This window comes from Plectropomus leopardus, chromosome 17, assembly GCF_008729295.1.
Source record: "Plectropomus leopardus isolate mb chromosome 17, YSFRI_Pleo_2.0, whole genome shotgun sequence".
NCBI classification, from domain to species: Eukaryota; Metazoa; Chordata; class Actinopteri; order Perciformes; family Serranidae; genus Plectropomus; species Plectropomus leopardus.
This window is the reverse complement of record NC_056479.1, coordinates 26,965,604-26,985,466: the sequence shown is the minus strand read 5'-3', so window position 1 is coordinate 26,985,466 and position 19,863 is coordinate 26,965,604. Positions and strand designations below refer to the sequence as shown.

The 19,863-nt window shown below is 38.2% G+C and overlaps 3 protein-coding genes and 1 non-coding gene across 4 annotated transcripts; 2 read left to right on the top strand and 2 right to left on the bottom strand.

The window, feature by feature from the left end:
- Window positions 1–144: 144 nt before the first annotated feature.
- Window positions 145–5,317, top strand: LOC121957010 (zona pellucida sperm-binding protein 4-like). Its single transcript, XM_042505495.1, has 12 exons — window positions 145–559; window positions 671–795; window positions 1,137–1,257; window positions 2,004–2,138; window positions 2,261–2,433; window positions 3,565–3,644; window positions 3,736–3,869; window positions 3,953–4,136; window positions 4,216–4,360; window positions 4,442–4,511; window positions 4,595–4,729; window positions 5,131–5,317. The coding sequence occupies exons 1-12, from the start codon at window positions 364–366 to the stop codon at window positions 5,280–5,282; spliced, it is 1,650 nt and encodes a 549-aa protein (XP_042361429.1). The 5' UTR covers window positions 145–363; the 3' UTR covers window positions 5,283–5,317.
- Window positions 5,318–6,327: 1,010 nt separating this feature from the next.
- rrp7a (ribosomal RNA processing 7 homolog A) lies at window positions 6,328–9,880 on the bottom strand. Its single transcript, XM_042505600.1, has 7 exons — window positions 9,793–9,880; window positions 9,445–9,587; window positions 8,786–8,911; window positions 8,257–8,380; window positions 7,405–7,502; window positions 6,652–6,859; window positions 6,328–6,519 (listed from the first exon to the last, which is right to left on the bottom strand). Exons 1-7 carry the CDS (start codon window positions 9,854–9,856, stop codon window positions 6,434–6,436), a joined length of 849 nt encoding a protein of 282 aa, XP_042361534.1. The 5' UTR covers window positions 9,857–9,880; the 3' UTR covers window positions 6,328–6,433.
- Window positions 9,881–10,896: 1,016 nt separating this feature from the next.
- poldip3 (polymerase (DNA-directed), delta interacting protein 3) lies at window positions 10,897–18,982 on the bottom strand. The gene is made up of 10 exons (XM_042505825.1): window positions 18,880–18,982; window positions 16,854–16,954; window positions 15,744–16,174; window positions 15,591–15,635; window positions 15,000–15,077; window positions 14,673–14,894; window positions 14,008–14,085; window positions 13,788–13,917; window positions 13,459–13,525; window positions 10,897–12,037 (listed from the first exon to the last, which is right to left on the bottom strand). Exons 1-10 carry the CDS (start codon window positions 18,945–18,947, stop codon window positions 11,821–11,823), a joined length of 1,437 nt encoding a protein of 478 aa, XP_042361759.1. The 5' UTR covers window positions 18,948–18,982; the 3' UTR covers window positions 10,897–11,820.
- A 482-nt stretch (window positions 18,983–19,464) lies between these two features.
- Window positions 19,465–19,618, top strand: LOC121957340. The gene has a single exon (XR_006106757.1). It is a non-coding gene; the product is annotated as a U12 minor spliceosomal RNA (small nuclear RNA).
- The last annotated feature ends 245 nt before the right edge of the window (window positions 19,619–19,863 follow it).

The window sequence follows — 19,863 nt, the reverse complement described above, 5'->3', positions numbered from 1 at the left end:
CAAACTCACAACGAGGAAATAAACGTCTTTTTTTTAAATATTCGGTTTCTACAGAAAAAAAACAACAGAAACTCCCGAAATTCTCACAGTTTTGTTATTTTTTAGTTTGCCAGTGTTGAATAATGAATGGACGGATGATACACGGACTCAGGGTGCACAGGTGTGACATCATTTCAACTTTTTGTTTAAATGACATGAATTACAAAAAGCACATACCTGCATGTGGTGAAGCTCTCGTGCTCTGGTGGAGGATGCTGCAAGCTTCAAACTAATTAACGCTGATTAAACCAAGTCACGTGCCCCCTTTCCAGTGTGGCATTTCAAAACCAAAACTCGTGTGAACCAAAACATCGAAATTACAAGATGATGAATTATTGTGCAAAACTTTGTTTGATTTCTTTGCTTTTTGCCGTCATAGCTGAGCCCTGTTGGTGCTTCTCAACCGTGAAGCAGGTGAAGAAAACACCTGAGCAGCTCGCCCTGCCGAGGGTCACGTGCTCCGTCCGGAGGATGAGAGCTGTTTTTGGTCCGCTGGTGAAAAGCAATATTCATGTTAAAGGTACGGTTTTTTGTTTTTTTTTTGTTGTTGTTGCAATAATGTATTTTTAACCTCTGAGAACATTTGCATTAAATCTGTCAATGATATATGTGCTTTATTGCCTTTTTTAAGACAGGACAGGGGCCACAATCGCAGTTCTTGAAGCTGAGGGATCCTGTGGAGTGAAACTGGGCAGAGAGAAAAACCAGAGCCTCACTTTCTCCAGCAGATATGACAGCTGCTACGCACAGATTGAGGTAAAATACGGGACAGTATTAAAGTTTTTGAGGTGGTCAAAAATGACACCTTCTCTACTGACAGATTATCCACTTGGCTGATTATTGGGGCCAATATTTGGCATTTTGCAGATTATCTGCATCAGTTTTATTTTAATGATCGCCACTGATATTTATGAATTAAAAAGAGCAAATAAAGTGTCAGCATGCGAGGAACTTTTTGTAAAACCTCAGGGAGCTCATTTTATTTATGTGATTTTATTTTTATTTTCACACTTTAAAAAAAAGTTGCTCTATGTTTATGTGTGCACTCGTGTGTGTGGGTTTTTAATGTCCACATTGTGCTGACCTTTGACCCTCAGGGCAGCAAAGTGGTGGTTCCTCTGCAGGTGCAGCTGACAGGAGAGGATCGATGGTTCAGGGTGAACATCAGCTGTCCTCTGATAAAGAGACACAGCGAGAGGACTCGGCTTATCCCGACACGTGAGTGGAGACGGCGAAAAGCTCTAAAAGCCCACTGCCTAAAAGGCGGTGGAAACTTGGCAAGAAAAGCCCCACAAATTGCAAGAAATTAGTAAAAGGTGACAAATAAAACCACCTGAAAAGGTTTAAGAAAGGGGAATTGCTAGAAAATTATCAAAACAAGGAAAACATGTTCAGTAAAATAGATTTGTTATCATTTTCATCACATTTAAAATTATGTTACAGAATAAAATGGATATTTTTGTTGCACTTTTTGGAGGCATTTTATTGTGTTTTTGTTTTTTTTACCTTTTTTTTTTTGCTTTTTTTTTTGCCCCAAGTAACTTTCTTTCAACTTTTTACTTGTTACGTTGCTCATTGCCTCCTTCAAAATTGATTTATAATCATTATAGTTACTATTTAAAATTATGTCACAGAAAAAAGTATACATATTTTTTTTGCACTTTTTGTTTTATTTTCTTGTCTTTTTTATTTTTATTTTTGCTTATTTTCAGTTAATTTTCTCTTAACTTTTTACTTATGCGTTGTTAAGTTTCTCTTTGCCTTCTTCACATGTTTTTGACAGAAATCAAACCAGTTTGCTCAGATTTCAAAGGGTTAAACTGGCACAATTTCCTTTGGAGTCTGGTTGAGAATTGTGAATAGTTTCATTACGCAGAAGCCAGGCCACAGGATGATGTTAAGAGTTGGACATGACAAAATTTCCTGCACCAGTTTAGGACGCTAAAATCATGGCTCTTTTCCAGCGTTACCTGGAAGCTGTGATGCAGAAAGAGCTCTGCGAGTGGACTGTGGCCACCAAAGCATTTCCAGGGACGCCTGCTTCAAACTGGGATGCTGCTATGATGCTCTGGATTTAACCTGCTACTACAGACTCAATGGTGAGATTGGCATTTGTTTATGCTTTTTGTTTTGTTCTTAAGAGATTCTGTGACATTTCCTCCAAATAAAACCAGATGGTGCTTGTTTAAAAGGTCTACATGTGTGTCGTCCCTCCCTGCAGCCTGCTCTCTGGACGGACACTTTGTGTTCTTGGTAAAGGCCACAGACGCAGACACGGCCATCGATCCCAGCAGCCTCATAGTGAGGGGTCAGCCTCAGTGTTTCCCTGCTGTCACCACCCCTGACACGGCTGTCTTTAAGATCGGAGTCACAGACTGTGGCGCAAAAGTGAAGGTCAGCGTCTGGAGCTCGATTTTAACATACCACATCTAGAGTTTGGAAAGAAATATAAGCTTTTATAAGCTTAAGGGCGGGGTAGGCATTTTCATTTTGGCGTCACTGTGGAAAAATGTCATGATAAATAAGTTGGCTGAGAGAAAACTAGATTTCTGCACTTCCTCTGGGCTCTGTTGAGACTTTGGCAACCAGAGAGCGAGAGAGAGAAGGCGTTCTTACTGGCTGCTCTACAAATGCAGACGCAAGTGCACGCCCTTTTGGTAAAAGCCTGATGCAACTGCAGAGAGTCCAACAAAGAAAAATTGCTAATCCAACATTAACAGCAACTGTCGTTACTGCAAAGTAAGCCAAAAAAGGAAGGCGGACTTATCACAAAGGGTCCAACCAACAGGCAAAGAAAGCAAGCCATAGAAAGCTTTTTTAGTTATAACAATTACATATTTAAAATCATGTTGCAGAATTTTAATATTTTTTAAGCACCTCTTGGGGTCATTTCCTTTTTTGTGATTTTTGTTTTTTTTTTTTTTTTTTTTTTTTTTTTTTTTACAATTTCCATTTATTTTTTTTATTTTTTTTTTTTTTTTTTACAAATTTCTTGCTATTTTTTGGGTCATTTCATTCTTAGTTGCTCATTGCCTTCTTCCCATGTTTTTGAAAGAAATCACGCCAGTTTGCTCAGGTTTCAAAAGGTTAAAGTAATTGGCTTATTTGCTTGAGTCTGAATTAGAGATGATAACGATTATCATTAAGAATTTAAGCGAACACTTGAAATTAAATCATTCGGTCAAAGTAAATGCAATATGTTGCTCTAAGCTTTGAGGAAAAGTACATTTGATATTGTTTTGTACAAGCAAAGTTTTTGTTTTCTTTAAATAATGATCAATTAATTGATCTTTAATTTTACCGATAATCAATTAAGAAAAGTTCTTACTCTTGCTACACCGTTTTATCTGTTATCATTATCATTATTAATGATTATTTGAATTTTTTATTATTCGTTGTTAAACAGATTTGTAAACAATTGTAAAGTCTCTTTTACATGTTAAATAAAAAAAAAATCTAGTTTTAAAAAAGTTCTTAAAATTTGCAACCACAGTCTTAACCCTTTCCTATCTGCCTGGCTTTCAGGTAGCCGGAGATGTGAAGATCTACGAGCTGGAAGTGGAGGAGCGTCACGTTAAAAGTATAACCAAACATTCTCCGTTCAGGTAAGCTGACCGCTTTAAAAGACTGACAAGATTTATATCACAATTCAAGTCTCCTCAGGGCGGCCTGTAAACTCAAAAGTGTAACGTTTAGTCTCCAGGTGCAGTGTGAATACGAGGCTTCAGATTTAAAGCGTGCAGCAGACTTGCGCTCCTTGTATGCAGTGACCAACCCGCCGCCTGTGGTCGCACTGGGAACCATCAGAGTGCAGATGAGAATAGCCAAAGGTAGTAAACGCGCAGAACAGTTTGGAATCACCAGTTCAAAACCTTAACTAAGTGACGGCCTTTGTGATTATTTGTTCCTCTAGATGCATCTTTCACATCTTTCTTCCCTGACGACCAGCTTCCAGTGACGCTGCCCCTTCGCAAAGCTGCATATGTGGAGATTTCCATCGCACAGCCGTCTCTTGACCCCACTCTCTCCCTGCGTGTTCGGGATTGCTTCGCCTACCCGGCGTCCAGACACTCAGTGTGGACGCTTCTCTACGACGGGTAAGGTGGACGCCATCACAGCAACACCCTGAGGGAAATCTGTGAACAGCTGCTAACAATGTTTCCTCCTCATGGTTAGATGTCCAAACCCTCTGGACAACATGAGGAGCTCCGTCCCCGTGAGCCACCACAGGAGGACCACCTCTCACTCACAAGTCAGGAGGTTCGATGTCAAGACCTTCGCCTTCTTAGACCCTCAAACAGGCAATCCAAGCGTGGAGGAGGTAAGTTTATCACATCCACATATTACAATAATCTAAAAGTGTGTCTCTCTTCAAACACGTGTGCAAACGTCTCTCACTTAGATGTACTTTTACTGCTGGGTGGAAATCTGCACGGACGATGTTGAATGTGCACAGCATTGCGCCATCGTTTGTGAGTATTTTGCAGAATGTTTTTCTATTTTTAGACTTGGCATGCTGTGTATATGAGGTAAACTCATGCCTGTCCCTCCACAGCGTCTGAGGGTGAAAGACAGAGAAGACAGACAATATCTGAGTCCGATCAGGTCCAGCTGGTCTCTTTAGGACCACTGCTGCTGGGACAGAACAGCACTGAACTGGAGGACAATCCGTGTGTGAAACAGAAGACGAGTAAGTCCCAAAAATACCATTAAAAACTTTGTAATTCAAGCCAAAAACTCGACTTCTGCACCTTCTCTTAGATCTGTTTTCAGGCCTGTGACATGAGATTTGATCCAAACGCGTCATTTGAGAGGGAGGGCAGTTTTAGAGATGTGTGTGCACATCCACATTAAAAGAAATCTGATTCAACAGCAGAAAATCCTGCAGAACAATTTGCAGTTTCCAGCATTGTCAACAACTTCCTACACAGCAAAGAAAACCAAAAACTGAAGATGGACTTGACCTGGACTCTGTCCTAATACCCATAGGACACAGAGCTGCAGGAGGAGGATGTTTTTTCCTATTGTCTTTTTGTTTTTTGCCTTTTTCCAGATCTCTGCCTGCCCCCGCTTTAAACGTTTCTCTCTCAGTGTTTCAGGTGACGGTGTACACTCTGTCAGGTGTCGGAGCCGCCCTGCTGCTGATGCTGCTGGTCACTGTGTGGTCGAGCATCAGAAAGCGGCGGGAGCCAGAAGCACAGCGAGTTTGCAAAGTACAAGTTGATGGCGAACACTCACAATAAAACATTTCATCATCTTTGATGTGCACTGAAACTTGTTTTTTGTTTTTTTGTAATTGAGTTTGCTCAGACACAAATTTGGAAAAGGGTTTTTGGTATCTCTGCAGCCTGGACTTTGTTGTAGAATGACTTGAAATTCAAGCAGCTGGTGTCATTAAATGACTTTAAATCTAAAACAAAAGACTGAGAACCACCCTCGATCGGATGTCAATGTTTTTCGCCTGCCTGGTTGCGCAACTGACTCCCAAAAAATTCTCTTTTGACTCATAAATCATTCTCTTTTAACAGAGTTTCTACAGTTTAAGACAAGCAATATTTATGACTATTAAAGACTTTCTTAATGCCATTATAATTTTGCAAAAGCCTTAAGGAAAGGGAAAAACACATGAATTGAAATCAATAAGGCCTACTAAAGTTGAGAGAGGGATCTGCCCAAATATTTATAATATTCAATAAAATAAGACTGAGAACCACCCTTGATCGGATGTCATTTAACATCAGAAAAAAAAATTCAGAAAAACCCTAGTCCCCATTTCTTAGTTTTTTTTTAGACCTTTGAAAGATTGATTTTAGACATTTTAACACTTCTTAAGGTCTTATTTTTAGAGTAATGAATTCAATGCCTTTTAAGACTTTTTAAGGATCCATAGGAGCTGTTTAATGCACATTTTAGTGCTTGTGAATTGCATTTTGTCTCTTTTTGTGTCTCTGTCTGCAACTCTGTTTTCACTGCTGAGTGTCACGGCCAGGTTTCCCTTGAAAAGGAGATTCTTAATCTCTACGTCACCAACCTGGTTAAATACAGGTTAAATATACATCAACTCCAAAGCTGTGGTCATGCATTGTAGCTACTTTCATTTTTGTAAAAATCAAGGCCGAAAAGTTAGTTAAAATGTTTCCAAAGGCGATTTTCTTTCATAATAATTACGTTGTAATTTAAAGCAAACTGGCATTGATCTTCCGTCACCTTTAATTCAACTTGTTTTCTACCAACTTCAATTATTTCTAAAATGTGAGTTGCTGATAATTCAATAATCATGAAAATAAGTGTCGGAATAATAATATTTTATTATAACAAAAGGTACTGAAGGTTATAACGGAGCTTAAACACACAACAGAAGTGAAGTGAGGAAATAATAATCACTGCAGCTGACTCAGTAAGGTTTGAACTTTCTTTGTGCCCTCAGCAGAGCTATTCTCTGTTTATCCTCCTCAAACTTTTTCCTGAGTTCAGCGATATCTGCAAAAAAGAACCGAAACAGATAAAACAGTTAAAAGATGTACTGCTTTACGAAGCCTCCTTAACCCTGCATCAAGAACGAGCTCTGCCCTGCAGATGAGGAGGATGATGAGAAATAAACTGCCGACTTACGTTCTTTCTGCGTGTTCCTGTGCTGCCAGGTGTAGAAGTTCATGAGCTCCTTCCTCTTCTTCTTCCTCATCTCTTTGTGCAGAGTCCTCTTGTTGGCCGCCTCACTGTGAGGCCGGGCTTTGGTACCTTTAGGTCCTCTTGTGACTTTCACCCAGCCCTCTTCATCCTCTTGTTGCTGCTCGGCCTCCTTCCTCTGCCTCTCTGCTTCCTATGACACAAAAAACAATAAAATCATAAAAATAACATAAAATAAAATTTAAAGTTCATGAACCAAAAGTGGTGTGTGATGGCTGGAAAAACCACTTCTTTTTTTTTTTTTTTTTTTTTTTTTTACAAATATTTGTTTTTATTAATAGATGCTCAAAATACAGTAGAACTGCAGATCCAAAAATATATATCAGGTTTCCATTCATGCTTTTGAAAATATGTTTTAAAAAAAGTAAAAGTACAAAAACACTTATCAAAAACAAAAAAAGATGCAAAAACAAACAAATAAAACTATAGGAATATTATTACTTAAATATAAACAGAACTCTCACCTCTTTTTTTTTTTTTAAATATTTGTTTTTATTAATAGATGCCCGAATTACAGTGGAACTGCAGATCTAAAAACATATCAGGCTTCCATTCTACATTTGAAAATATATATAAAAAAGTAAAAGTAAATGTACAATGATACTTATCAAAAACCAAAAAAGCAAAAACAACATCAAACACTTACTACAGGGATACTATTACTGAAAGCATTCTCACCTCTTCTTTCCGTTTGTCGTAATCTTCCATGAAGGAGTCGACGATTTGTTGCAGTTTGTCTGGATGAATAAAAGAGTCGGTGTACTGCTGAATCCATTCTGGGGAAAAAAAAAGACTTAATAAAATAAAAATAAATCAATAAGACCAATGTGTCTCAAGTCTGACTTTTTTCCATGTTTGTAACAGTTTGTAAAAACAGTGGATTATATACGATTATACTTTCACTTTATCTTCAATACTCTACTTAGAGGAACTGTGTGAGACTTTAGTGGCATCTAGTGGTGCAGATGCAGATTGCAACCAGCAGAAACTTTTCCGGGCTAAAATTAAAAAACAAACTCGGACCGATAATTACAACAGCTAAAAACACTGAATAAAGCAGTTTAATGTTAAAAATCTGTGTTTCATCCTGCTGTCGGGTGCGTCACACGTGAGCTGTGAACCCTGCTATAGTGTGTTCGCCTATTTCCTCTGATAACTCAGGATCCAGACATTCAGGAGGTTCTGGAGCCGACATATCTGCAGTTTCTTTTTCTCCCAAAACAAACAGAGCTGGTTATAAAAACACTGAATAAAGTAGTTTTACCTTTTTAAAAAAAAAAAGCATTTCAGTCATTTTTGTTGCCTCGAGATGTATCTAGCTGATTGAAAAAAAAAGATTTTTATAATTCTGGTTGGCTACAAAAAGTTAATTTTGTATTTGTGATGTTAATAAATTAAACAATATTACAAAATTGATACTTGGCATCTGTGTACCGATATGTTATTGCCTCTCAAAAAATATTGCAGTACAATGGCGTTTTGATTTTTTTGCAGAAATAAAAACAAATGCATCACTGTAGCATCACTCACTCTGTGACCCCGTCCTCACCGGACGCTGCTCTGTGCAAACCACCAAAGGAACATCGTGTGGGTGAGATTTCGCTGCTGTTATACTGGAGGAGGTTTGGAAGACAATGTATCCCACTTTAAAACCCTGGAAGATAAAGACAGAGACACGAGAGCTATGACATATGCTGCACATCACAAGAATAGTAAATATTTCCTCATAGTATTATAACAGAGAGAATTTGGCAGCAATAATAATAACAAGAACTTTATTTATATGGCACCTTTAAAAACAGAGTTCACACAGTGCTTTAAAACAGCAAAGCAAAGCAGATCAGAAGCTGAACAAAGGCTAGACAAGAATTTAGAATAAATGTATGTAGAATTAAACAAGAGATTAGAGGCAGAAACATGCTAGAAAAAAAAATGTGAAAAAAAATTAAAATAAAAAATAAATAAAAATAAAACAAAATAAAGATCAAAATTAAAATAGCATAAAACAATAAGAGACAAATTAAAGAAATTAATAAAAATAATAAAAATGCAGGCCTACCTGTTTTTCGACTGGTTTGAAGAACCTGGACAGTTTGGGTCCAGAGTCCTGAGATGAACCCGGGTGATCTCTGAGCTCCACAGACTGAACAGAGCCGAACTGAGAGAACAGCTCTTTGACCACATCCTGAAACAAACAGCAGGGCGGGAATGACAGTTAGTCTATAAAGATAATAAATTAACAAAACAAATAACAAGTTATCTAAACCAGACATTTGGCAAAGCAATGGATCCCAACTGCTGGGTCGTGGTCCAAAAGTGGGTCGTGGGTCCATTATGGATTTAAAATCATTTTACAGAATTATTCAGTGTTTTTAGGGGTTTTTTTTGGGTCTTGTTCTATTTTTTGGCTTTTTTCAGGTAATTTCCTTTTCACTTGCCCTGACTAACCTCCGGATCGTGTTTACTTTTGTTGTCTCAGTGAACTATAATGATAACTATAAATTTAAAATTATTTTACAGAATTATTATAATTTTAAGCTTATTTTGGGGTCATTTATTGTTTTTTTGTGTGTGTATGTTTGTTTTTTATTTATTTTTTTTTGTCTTTTTAGTTTTTCTTTTGTCTTGTTTGTTTTTGTTACCTAATAAAATATGCTTGAATCACGTTAAAATATCGGAATGAAAAACAGATACATAAAAAAGATATATAAAAAGCACCTGAGAGCAGTACGGGGGCACGTTGAGGACAAACAGCGTCCTGTCCAGCGGTCTGCGCGGACTCTTCTCTGCTCGGACTTTGTGCTCCTTCACAAACAGCTGATGCTGAGCGCCGCCGTCTGAACTGAACTGCAGCGACAAAACTGCCAAAAACACAGAAAAACTAAATACATAAACATCGCTCACAGTTACTATAATCAGTTTTCACTAAACGATCTGCGCACATCAGCGATAACCTTCAATAAACACCCAAACCGAGTCAAACCACGGGCACCGAATATGTCCGAGGGTTATTTAACCTGTAAGAGACAAACTGAGAGGAACATTGTTGATTTTGTCAATAAATACCTGTGAATCCTCCAGGAATAACACACGGCTGGCTGCTAGCATGTTTCTTCTTAGACGGCGCCATCTTGGTGTGACCTTTCGCACCGGAAGTACAATTGCAACAAACCACGAGACTTTTTTTTTTTTTTTTAATAAAAATTGAAATTTAAACGCGTTACTGGTTACTCTGTTAACATTTAATAATTATTTTGATTTTATGATTTAATTCGTTAATTTTATTACTTTTTAAACAAATGTTTTAAACTGGAAAATAAAGCGGAAAAATAAAATAAATAAATTAGCATCTCTGCAAAGTCCCCTATAATACATCTATTATCCCTGCATGGCAAAAAATAATAATAAAAAAAGAGTAAATGTTAAATTAAATATTTAAAGCTTTAACTGAAAAGAATATATTCAGATGTAACCCCTCTGCACTCACAAACATTTCAATAGAAACTGTAATTCCTATTTTTTTCTCAGCAATTGTGGTAACTGATTACATTTATATTTGTTTTGTAATTTATTCAATGTAAGAATACAGCCACAGCTAAATTCAGAATTGTATCCGCCCAAAAAAAATTTAATTTTAATTTAATAAAGTTACTTTCAGCATCTACAAATATTAAAGCAAAATACTTACTTGAAAAACAGTGAAGCTGAAAATGCTCCATCTACAGAGAACCTGCATATTATTTGTGAAATCTTTCTAATGGGAAGAATAACCTTTTAAATGAGTCTTCAGGAAATAAAAACTGAGGAAATTTTGTGAAAAAATGTGCCTCCCCAAAAGGCCCTTCTTCTGTTTAAATTTGTTTATGCAACTCTTAAATATTTTTATTTTGATCATTTATCTTAAGTGCATAACATCCCAGTTTTTTTTCTACACTGTAAAAAATGATAAAAATGACTCCCTCCATAAGAAGACTATGGGACTATTAAGTGAAACCAAATAAAGGGGAGAAATATTAATTAAAAAAATAAAAACTTTAGGATGTTGCCGTTTTATTACTGGTCTGACACTATAAGAAGAACCTGAATGCTGCGCGTCAGTGCAGCATTTAGGCCGACCTCTGCAAAAAAGCATCATCACCACACTGCAGGCAGGAAAGACGAGTCTCAGACTACAAAGCTAAATATTTAATGGCGACTTTTCACAGACAGATCTGACCTCTCTAGTCTCTGGACTGACATACCAAGAAAGCAATAGAAAGTAATTTACAGACTTTGAACAAAAACCAAGTGTCATGTTTACTAGGAAGAACTAAACAATATACTGCTTCAAAACCCGACAACCGAGTAAAACCAGTCACAGATGGATCGTACGAGTCTGGATGCAACACGGATGATAAAAAACAAAACATGTCGACATAATATGACTTTTTAAAAACTGGTTTGTTGAAATTGTGGTGTTATAGTTCGTCTGAGCGTCCCTGGAGAACTGATACAAGTGTTTTCGGTCATTTTCAGGTCAAAGGAGATGTGGCGAAGATATGCTAAAGACAACTTCATTGTTAAGTCTATACTTTTATTTTTTCAGTCTGTATAATCTGGCGTACAGACAATAACATAATGTGTCGCCCAATAATGACAATGCTGCTCAGTCTGCCAATTAGTTTCTTTTATCATATTTTTTCATATTATTCTGCACTTTCTCCTTTTTTTGCGGGGGGACGTGGGGGTGGGTGGAGAGTATTAAAAAAAAACTCAACATAATCAAACAGGCTGGTATTAAACTGACAAAAAATAAAAAATCCCCATACATCCAGTTTGATTTGTCATCCCCAACCACATCCGATTAAAACAACGAATCACACTCCCCTTTCCACCGGCTCATCTCAGAAACAAACGGGTGACATTTGGAAACCAAATAAGACGGTGTCCATAAATTTCTCGTTCGGAGAAGTCAGGTATATCAAATGTGTAAAAATCAGTTTCGTATGAGAGAATGAGGCTGCCTGCTGTCGAGATGAAAACCACAGTTTGTATGAACACTGAGAATGCAGTAATATGTTTTTGAACAGACGGTGTATTCACACGAGACATGAGCTAAATCTTGATGCGGAAGGCGGTGGCCTGCGAGCTCGGGGGCTCGGTGGTGGAGGTGGACTGTGCGGTGGACTTGAACAGAGCTTTGAGGATGGTCTGAGGGTCCACCTCCGGAGTGGGCTGAGACGAGGCTCGCTGGCTGGCGGGGCGAGACAGAGAGGGGGGCAGACCATCTTTCTTTGTACTGCTGCCTGCGCCGGGAGTGTCACTGAGCCTCCTGCAGGAGCCAAAGACGGAACGACACGTCACAAAACACGAAACAATATGCACCTTTTTTGGTTCAATAAATGCAGAACTTCTGCACATCATTTTTTAAAGAATTTATAGTCGTCATTCCATAAGCTCCTTTCCCACTGGACAAAAAACCCACTCATACCACGGACATCTGGCTTTTGTTCTTTGTAAGAAAGGTAACTATTGATATTCATTCGCAGAACACACAACTCTGCCAATTGCCTATTTTATTGCATTACAACCTGTGATTTAAATGGATTTTATTGGGATTTTTTTTGTCTCTGTAATGAACCTACACAAAGCAGACAACTCTGGTGAGATAAAATGAAAGAACAAACAAATGTTTTATAAAATTCTGTAAAAAAAACAAAAACAAAACAATATAAGTTGTGTGTGCATACAGATGCATCTAAAAAAATTAAGAATAGCATGAAAAAGTTAAATTTTCTTCGTAATTTAATTCAAAAAGTTAAGCTTTCATACATTGTATATTCATTACACATAAATCAAAATATTTCTAGCTTTTTTTATTGTATTATAGCTCATGAGAATCAAATCAATCCAGCATCTAAAATTATAAGAATATTTCCTAAGATCATTCAAAAACTGATTTACAACACAGAAACGTCCAACTTCTGAAAAGCATGTTTATTTATGTACTCAGGTTGCTTTGATGGCGGCCCTCAGCTCATCTGCATTTTAAGGTTGGGGGTTTCTGATATTTAGATTTTTTTAAATACATTTTTCTAGCTGTAGGCCAAATTATAAAAATTCAAATAGACAAATTCTTGAACATTTTCATTTATGTAATGAGTCTAGAATATATTAAAATGTCACTTTCTTAAATAACTGATGGAAATTCTTGAACTTTTTCACAATATTCATATTTTTTTTAGATGCACCTGTATGTATTCACTCCCTAAATAAGACCTGGTGCCACCAATTACCTGCATGCCGGTGCTTTTTCAAATAAGACAAGCTGAATATAAACAATGTCACTGTTCTCTGAACTTAAAAGAAATAATTGGGATAACGTGAATTTAAGTCATTTTGTTTCGAGGCATTTTAAAGCTCGCAGGAAATAAGCAAATAAAGTAAATGCATACGAACACTGTCAACTGCTACAGTTCAATTTGAGACCAGAAGGGTCCTCAAAAAGCATCAGTCTCTACTGAGGATAATCGCCCCACATTACAATCTTGATGACAGTGAGAAATAATTTGTGTATCTGCCCCGCTATTTAGAGCCACTCAAAAATGCACTTGTTTTTTCTTTGGCCCGTGCTTTACTCTTCCACCACGTTTCATGAAAATTGGGCCGGTAGTTTTTCCTTTAATCCTGCTGACAAACAAACAAACAAAATCTCTGTCGTAGCGGAAATGAGGAAATGAAGCCTGCACTTACAATAAAATGGGCTGATCAGAAGTGATGACATTTCCCTGAATATGAAGGTTACACTTCATGGGCTGGCCTGCAGGAGGACGAGAGGAAAGGTAAGAATAACAAAGAGGAAACATACAAAATTGACCTATGATTAATAGCAGTTTTAGTGATACAGCATGAACCTAATTTAGCCATCCTTCAGTTCAACAAAGACACTTTGTTTTGATGCACAATGATGTCAACAACCAGCAAACTCAGTGTTACAGTCATCGACCTGCATGCAGAACTGAAGCCAGTGCCCAAAAACCCGAGAGCTATTTGATGTGTGCGTCCTTGCTACAGGCACTCACCGTCCAGGCAGCGGTTGTTGTACTTCCTGTATGCGCTCACGGCGTCCTCTTTACGCACAAACACCACTTCAGCCACGCCCACCTTCACCAGCCGAGCTCGCTTCAAGGCGCCGCACACACAGAAGAGCTCCTGTGGACACGACAAATGAGTCATCGCAGCACGACATCACTGAACAGTAAACACAGCGAAAGGTTAGTGACAAGAATATGATTTACTCACAACGATGTCCTCCTCGGTGACCCGGGGGTGCAGGTTGTTCACTGTTATTTTTGTCCCCTCCAAAGGACTGAAAGCAGGCTGGAGAGAAATATAATAACACCTCATGATCAAGCATATGCAATAAAAACATCTGGCACAAAATGCGTGCATGCATGACAGCAAGGTCAGTTAGTATATTATATTAACAGTATGCCCAATATTTTAGACATTTAATCGAACCACCAGCAGCGTGTGGAGGACATTACGTCTCTGACGTTGTTTAGCTCCGTTCTCCACGAGGCTCTACATCCCAGCGTGAGCGTTTCAGAAATCCTGACCGCTGAAACTGTAGATTGTGCCTATTTCATCATTTTTCCTTGATTTTTGTGGTTCTACCATGGCTGAGCTGCCTATAAAAATACTTTCATTTTCTGTCGGTTTAAATTACAATAATGACTAAAAGGAAAGAGAAAGAGAGAGGGGAAGAGATGCAACAGCAATAATGGTAACAACAGCTTGTGAACAGTTTCTGAACGCAGCACAGGAAAACTGATGTCGATCCAGGTTTCAAGGGGATCAGATGTTTCTGGCTTTTTGTACTTAACTGAATATTATCAAAAGGAGATGAGCTACAGAGGTAGAGAAGGTGTGCAGACAGAGCTACGGATGCAAGCAGGAGTGTTTACCTGAGGGGGGGCGGGAGCTGCCGTGCTGGTTTCTGCTGTGCTTTGCTTGAGAGTCCTGGAGACCGGTTGTAGGGCTGCAGCTGAGGGCCGGCTGGAGGCCATGCTGGGGTTGGGTCGGGTGGGAGCCACAGGGACGGGAGGACGCGGGGCTGTGTAAGCATCATTTTTAACCACCTTGGTGATCGGGGCCGACATGGAGAACGTGGAGCCTGCTGCAGCAGACTGTATAAAGTAAAGGTACGGAAATTAAATGTGGGAATCAAACACCTAATTTATAATAATATAAAAAGAGTTTGAGTGTCTGTGTTGGTTGGAAGCAGCTCTTACCCGTGACTGAAGCATATTATTAGCTGTAGTGATCTTTATTTGTTTACTGTGGGGGCCATCAAGCTCACTGGAGAGAGGCTGCAGGAGAGAAAATTAACTGTTAATTCCACGTTTTACTCTATGTGTATCTATCTTGTGTAATTCTTTAAAATCTGGGAAGAAAGCAATGAGAAATTTAATATTAGCAAGATATTAATATAAAGGACAAGATAATTACCTGAAAATTAGTTAAAAAAAACAAAAGCAAAAAAAGAAATGAAAAATAAACTTATAAAAAGACAAACAGGACATGAAAAAAGTACTTAAATATATTCTAATATGATGTAACATCATTTTAAATAGGGGAATATAATTACAGTGTTTTCCTAGCTTTCTCAAAAATAATTTTCTAAATGTATTAATTAATGTATTAACATTTCATAATACGTTGCTCGTTGCCTTTTTCAAAAAATTTTTTGAAAAAAATCTAACCAATTTTCCCGGGACTCAAAGTTTAAATAATTGTTAAAGGAATCTAAAAGCAGCACATGAAAAATTGATGTTGCTCCATATTTCAAAGGGTTAAACATGCTAAAAAAAACCCAGCTTTACCTGTGTAGCTGCACGTATTCCACTTGACATCCCTACTGGACGTTGCTGTAAAAAAAAAAAAAAAAACATCAAACATTAGAGTGCAGAAACTTAATTTGCACACATGCAGGCTGTGTCACTAATCTGCTCAAAGGTAACTTATTTTAAACTCACCTGGATGGTTTTGGTTATTTTTAGGGGCGGCGCAACAGCTGCCTGTGTCTGTGTCCCTCCGATGCTCCTCTTGAGGCTCAGCCTATCGCGAGCATCCATAATTCTCTTATTATTGTTTAGCTGAGGCGTTGAGCCGCCCCTCGCACTCAGTCCTTGTACATTCGGGGCAAACTGCCTCGTGTTCACACCAGCGAGGTTGTTGTTGGTGTGTATCTGAATCTGCGGCACAAGTGTCGGGCTCTGCAGATGGTGTGTTAGTGCCGTGTTTTGCGTGGTCTGTGCAGGGACGCCGAACTGATTCTGCCCCTGTTTGCGTGAGTTGATCATCTGCCGGGCATCCTGCACGCCGCCTGTCGCTCCTCCACGCCCACGGATTTTGAAGCGAGCATCTTTCTGACCCAGCTTTTCTCTGGCGTCTTTCACTTGGAAACCTAAGTGGGGAAAGCAAGAACGTTGAGGGCAAACAGCATTCATCTCCACTTCCAAATTGGTTGTTTTTCACTGAATATAAAAGAAGCGCCCAATCCAAGAGGGAATGTGGACCTGCAGGGACAAATGAACCACTATGTCCCCTGACACTCAACCTTCCCACTTAGTGAGACAGAGGGACAGCTGTAGGACCGGTAGTTTATCCTTTTTAAGAAATTTAGGCCGCTGGATAACAGGTAGTTTTCTTATTGTGAAAAAATGGTTTAATGTGTAATTCTAATAACTATTCTAGGCTTCTCGATGTGTTTGATAAATGTTATTTTGTAAATGTTCTTATATTGATTATGATCATTCATGACCTCCTTGCTGTTGACTGATATCTTTTGTAAATATCGTCTTGTTTTTTCAATTATGCTCACTTTAGAATATTTGATATTGACTCTTAGAGAAAAAGAAAAAAGACGTTGATAATTAGTCATGTGACTCGTGTGTGTTTTAGTCACATGTGAATACTCTTGAAATTTCCCAGAGCAAAGCAGAAGAAGCTACAGGCGAAACAGGTTGCTCGCTCTGAATAAAGTCCCAGTAAAGATCTTCAGTCCGCGGTGGTCATTTTCTTCCGCTTTAAAAGGAAATTAACGTAGCATTTTTATTTGTCTAGGCAATGATGGTGATCCTTACCAACTCCTCCTCCAAGCCGCTGTCTGACATCATTCGCTCCAATCTTCTGTCGGGCATCGAAACTCTTGCCGACCCCTCCTGCACCCCGTCCAAACATGGGACTGACAGGAAGAGAGACAAAAGTTGCATTAAGTTCATCAGTGGCACTGTGTCGTACACATTTCTATGACCCAGTTGTCGTTCAGCGTTCATTAAAATTATTCGCATGCACATGAGGGGCATGCATTCATAACACAAAGACCAGAGAAATAAAATTACCCTCAAACTGAATATACTCTACTGTAATCAGTAACAAAAAAGAAAGCTTGTAACAGAGATCTTTTCTGTCTAACAAAACAGGTTTAGCACTCATAATGGAATAAACCTGGCTCTTATCTTTCCCTTTTCCTCCAGAGACAGACTCATTTTAATCTGTGTGAGAGCACAAGATAAGATCTTCACAAGAGAGGGATAGGATGCTTGATTTAAAGCCCCACGGACACACATGCTCAAACTAAGCTGTGGGCTGACACGCACACACGGACCATAACGTCAAAACCGTGAAAAGACTTTGACGTCTGTCTAAGACACAGTATGACATCCATGCTGTACGTGCAACTTGAATTACTGTTTATAAACTCTACACTGTGGGTTTGGTTGTGTGCGGGTGCCTACATGTATGTATATATGCATGTATATATGCATATTATGTTTACTATATATGAACATATGCATGTATGTGAAGACTGGTGGGATGTATGTATGCACATGTATGAATGTATGTGTATAGTTAAGAGTATAAGTGTGTACGTTTTTATGCATGAGTCTCTGTGTTTGTGTAAATGTATTTATGTTATAAATGAAGTCGACAAAACAATTTACTGATTAGCTGAGAAGGAGAAGAATATAATGAATTAATACCTCCTCCAATTCCTTTTGAAACACGCAAGATGACATTTTTTTCTCTTTCATTTGAATCAATTCATTGAGTAAAGGTTATCATCAATTTCTGTTATTCCCATTTTTACATAAAATTCTTTTCTGATTTTTTCTTTTACATGCTAGAAATATCTATCAACCTTCATTATCAGCTTTATTGGTGTAAATGTTTTTGTTACATTGTAGCCACAGCAAGAAACACATTATTCAATGAATAAATACATTTGACATTTTATATAACAAAATTTTTTTTTTTTATTTACAAATACACATTTAGTGTAGAGCTTGTTTCTCTTTGTTTCTGACGATATTCCACATATTTTGCAGCTAAAATGGCACAATGACTTTTCTCCCCACATATTTAAGGCAGTTTCTGGAGATCTGGAAAATGGATAAACCCAATATATGTCGTTCATTTTTATCAAAGAAATATTCTCCTAAATCTTTGAATTTGTCACAGTGTAGTCTATCTATCTATCGCCATTAAAACTCTCATTTAATCACAGAATATAAGACTATTTAGAGATCTGATTGTTTTCACAGAGTACGCATATAATGGCTGTCGTGCAGGGCCCTTTTATTTACACAGACGATATAATTTCGTTTTTCACGCTACTTTTTCACAATAGCGAAGAAGAGACCTTTGATTTCAACAGACCACCATTCCTGATTAACCCAGTGCTCCCAGCAACCACATTTATTTAACAAATGGGAATAAAAAGCTGCTTTACTGCCAACATAAATATTAGCTGACTGGCTGGCTAAGCCTAGCCAAAGAAGCTAACGTTACGAACGTACGCAACTTGAACGCAGCTCTTCAAAATTACACGTTTTCGCGACGATATTAAATATTAGTCCGGTGAAATAACTAAGCCAAATTCTCCAAATATCATGAAAAACAGTTTAAGGCGTAAAGGCCTAAAGCTAACACAGCTTAGCTTCGCGTTTACGATGTACTCGCTGCTTATAGAAAGGGGCTAACGTTAGCTAAATGTAGCCATGTAGCGATCAACAACTCCAAATGCAAGTTATACTTTTAGAAATTTCACTACAAGTTGCCCCGTCTGTAATAGAAGAAAATGTGAAAATGCACTGGTAATTTCAGTACCGTTTAAGCGGCGCCTTGGCGTTAATACCGCGCTGTCGTATCACTTCATCCAAAGAGACGTCTGCCATTTTCTCACAATGCCCCACAGCGCGTGCGTGCAGGAGAAGTTATCCGCTAACGCTACGGAAGCCGATTTGGACCTAAATGTTGCGTCTCCGTCGGCAACCGGCGATGTATTTCAATGTTTATATAAATAAATAAATCACTTTTTTGTCGACCGCGTCCTTTCTAATTAAATAGACACGTCGACTTCACGTTGTAACACACAGTCTAACATCGATTCAAGAGGTAGCCAACACCCATTTAAAGGAGTGATCTGCGATCGATTACTCCTGACGGGAATGCTAACCACGGACATTCTTCTCCCATGAGCCTTTGCGCTAGATTTTCATAAACATCATCCTATTAAACGTGTTTAGTGATCTTTAAACACTATTCGACATTGTATTTTTACAAGTTTATACTTGATATATAGGTACATGTTTGTAAAAGGGAAAATAAAGTGATCCATTAATATATATTTTGCACCACAATAAAAAACATCCGGGCGCAGTGACTAGTGCTCTCTTCGACGCTCGATTCGTTATGCCTTAAACTGATGAGTAAGGAAAATAACGATGCGGGGTGACGCCCGTATCCTCGTAAACAAAACGAGATGAATTTTTGAAGGGGTAAAGGTCTGTCTGCTGAGGTGACTTGCCTACTTTGCGAGATGCCTCGCGGAGCTAGGACCTTCCCCGATCCCCAAAGATGTGAAAATAAACTATAAAACAAAAGCATCACCACTACCACTTTTCTTATCTTTGATCAGGTGTTATTATATACTTTCCAAATATATCTCACCACAAAGAAAACAAGCAAGCAAACAAAAAAAACAAATACAGCTGGAACATCATACAAGTTCCTACCCAACCTACCCTTTCCCAACCACTGGATCATTGATAACTTTACAGCCAGACAAAAAAAGGAAAATAAAAAATAACA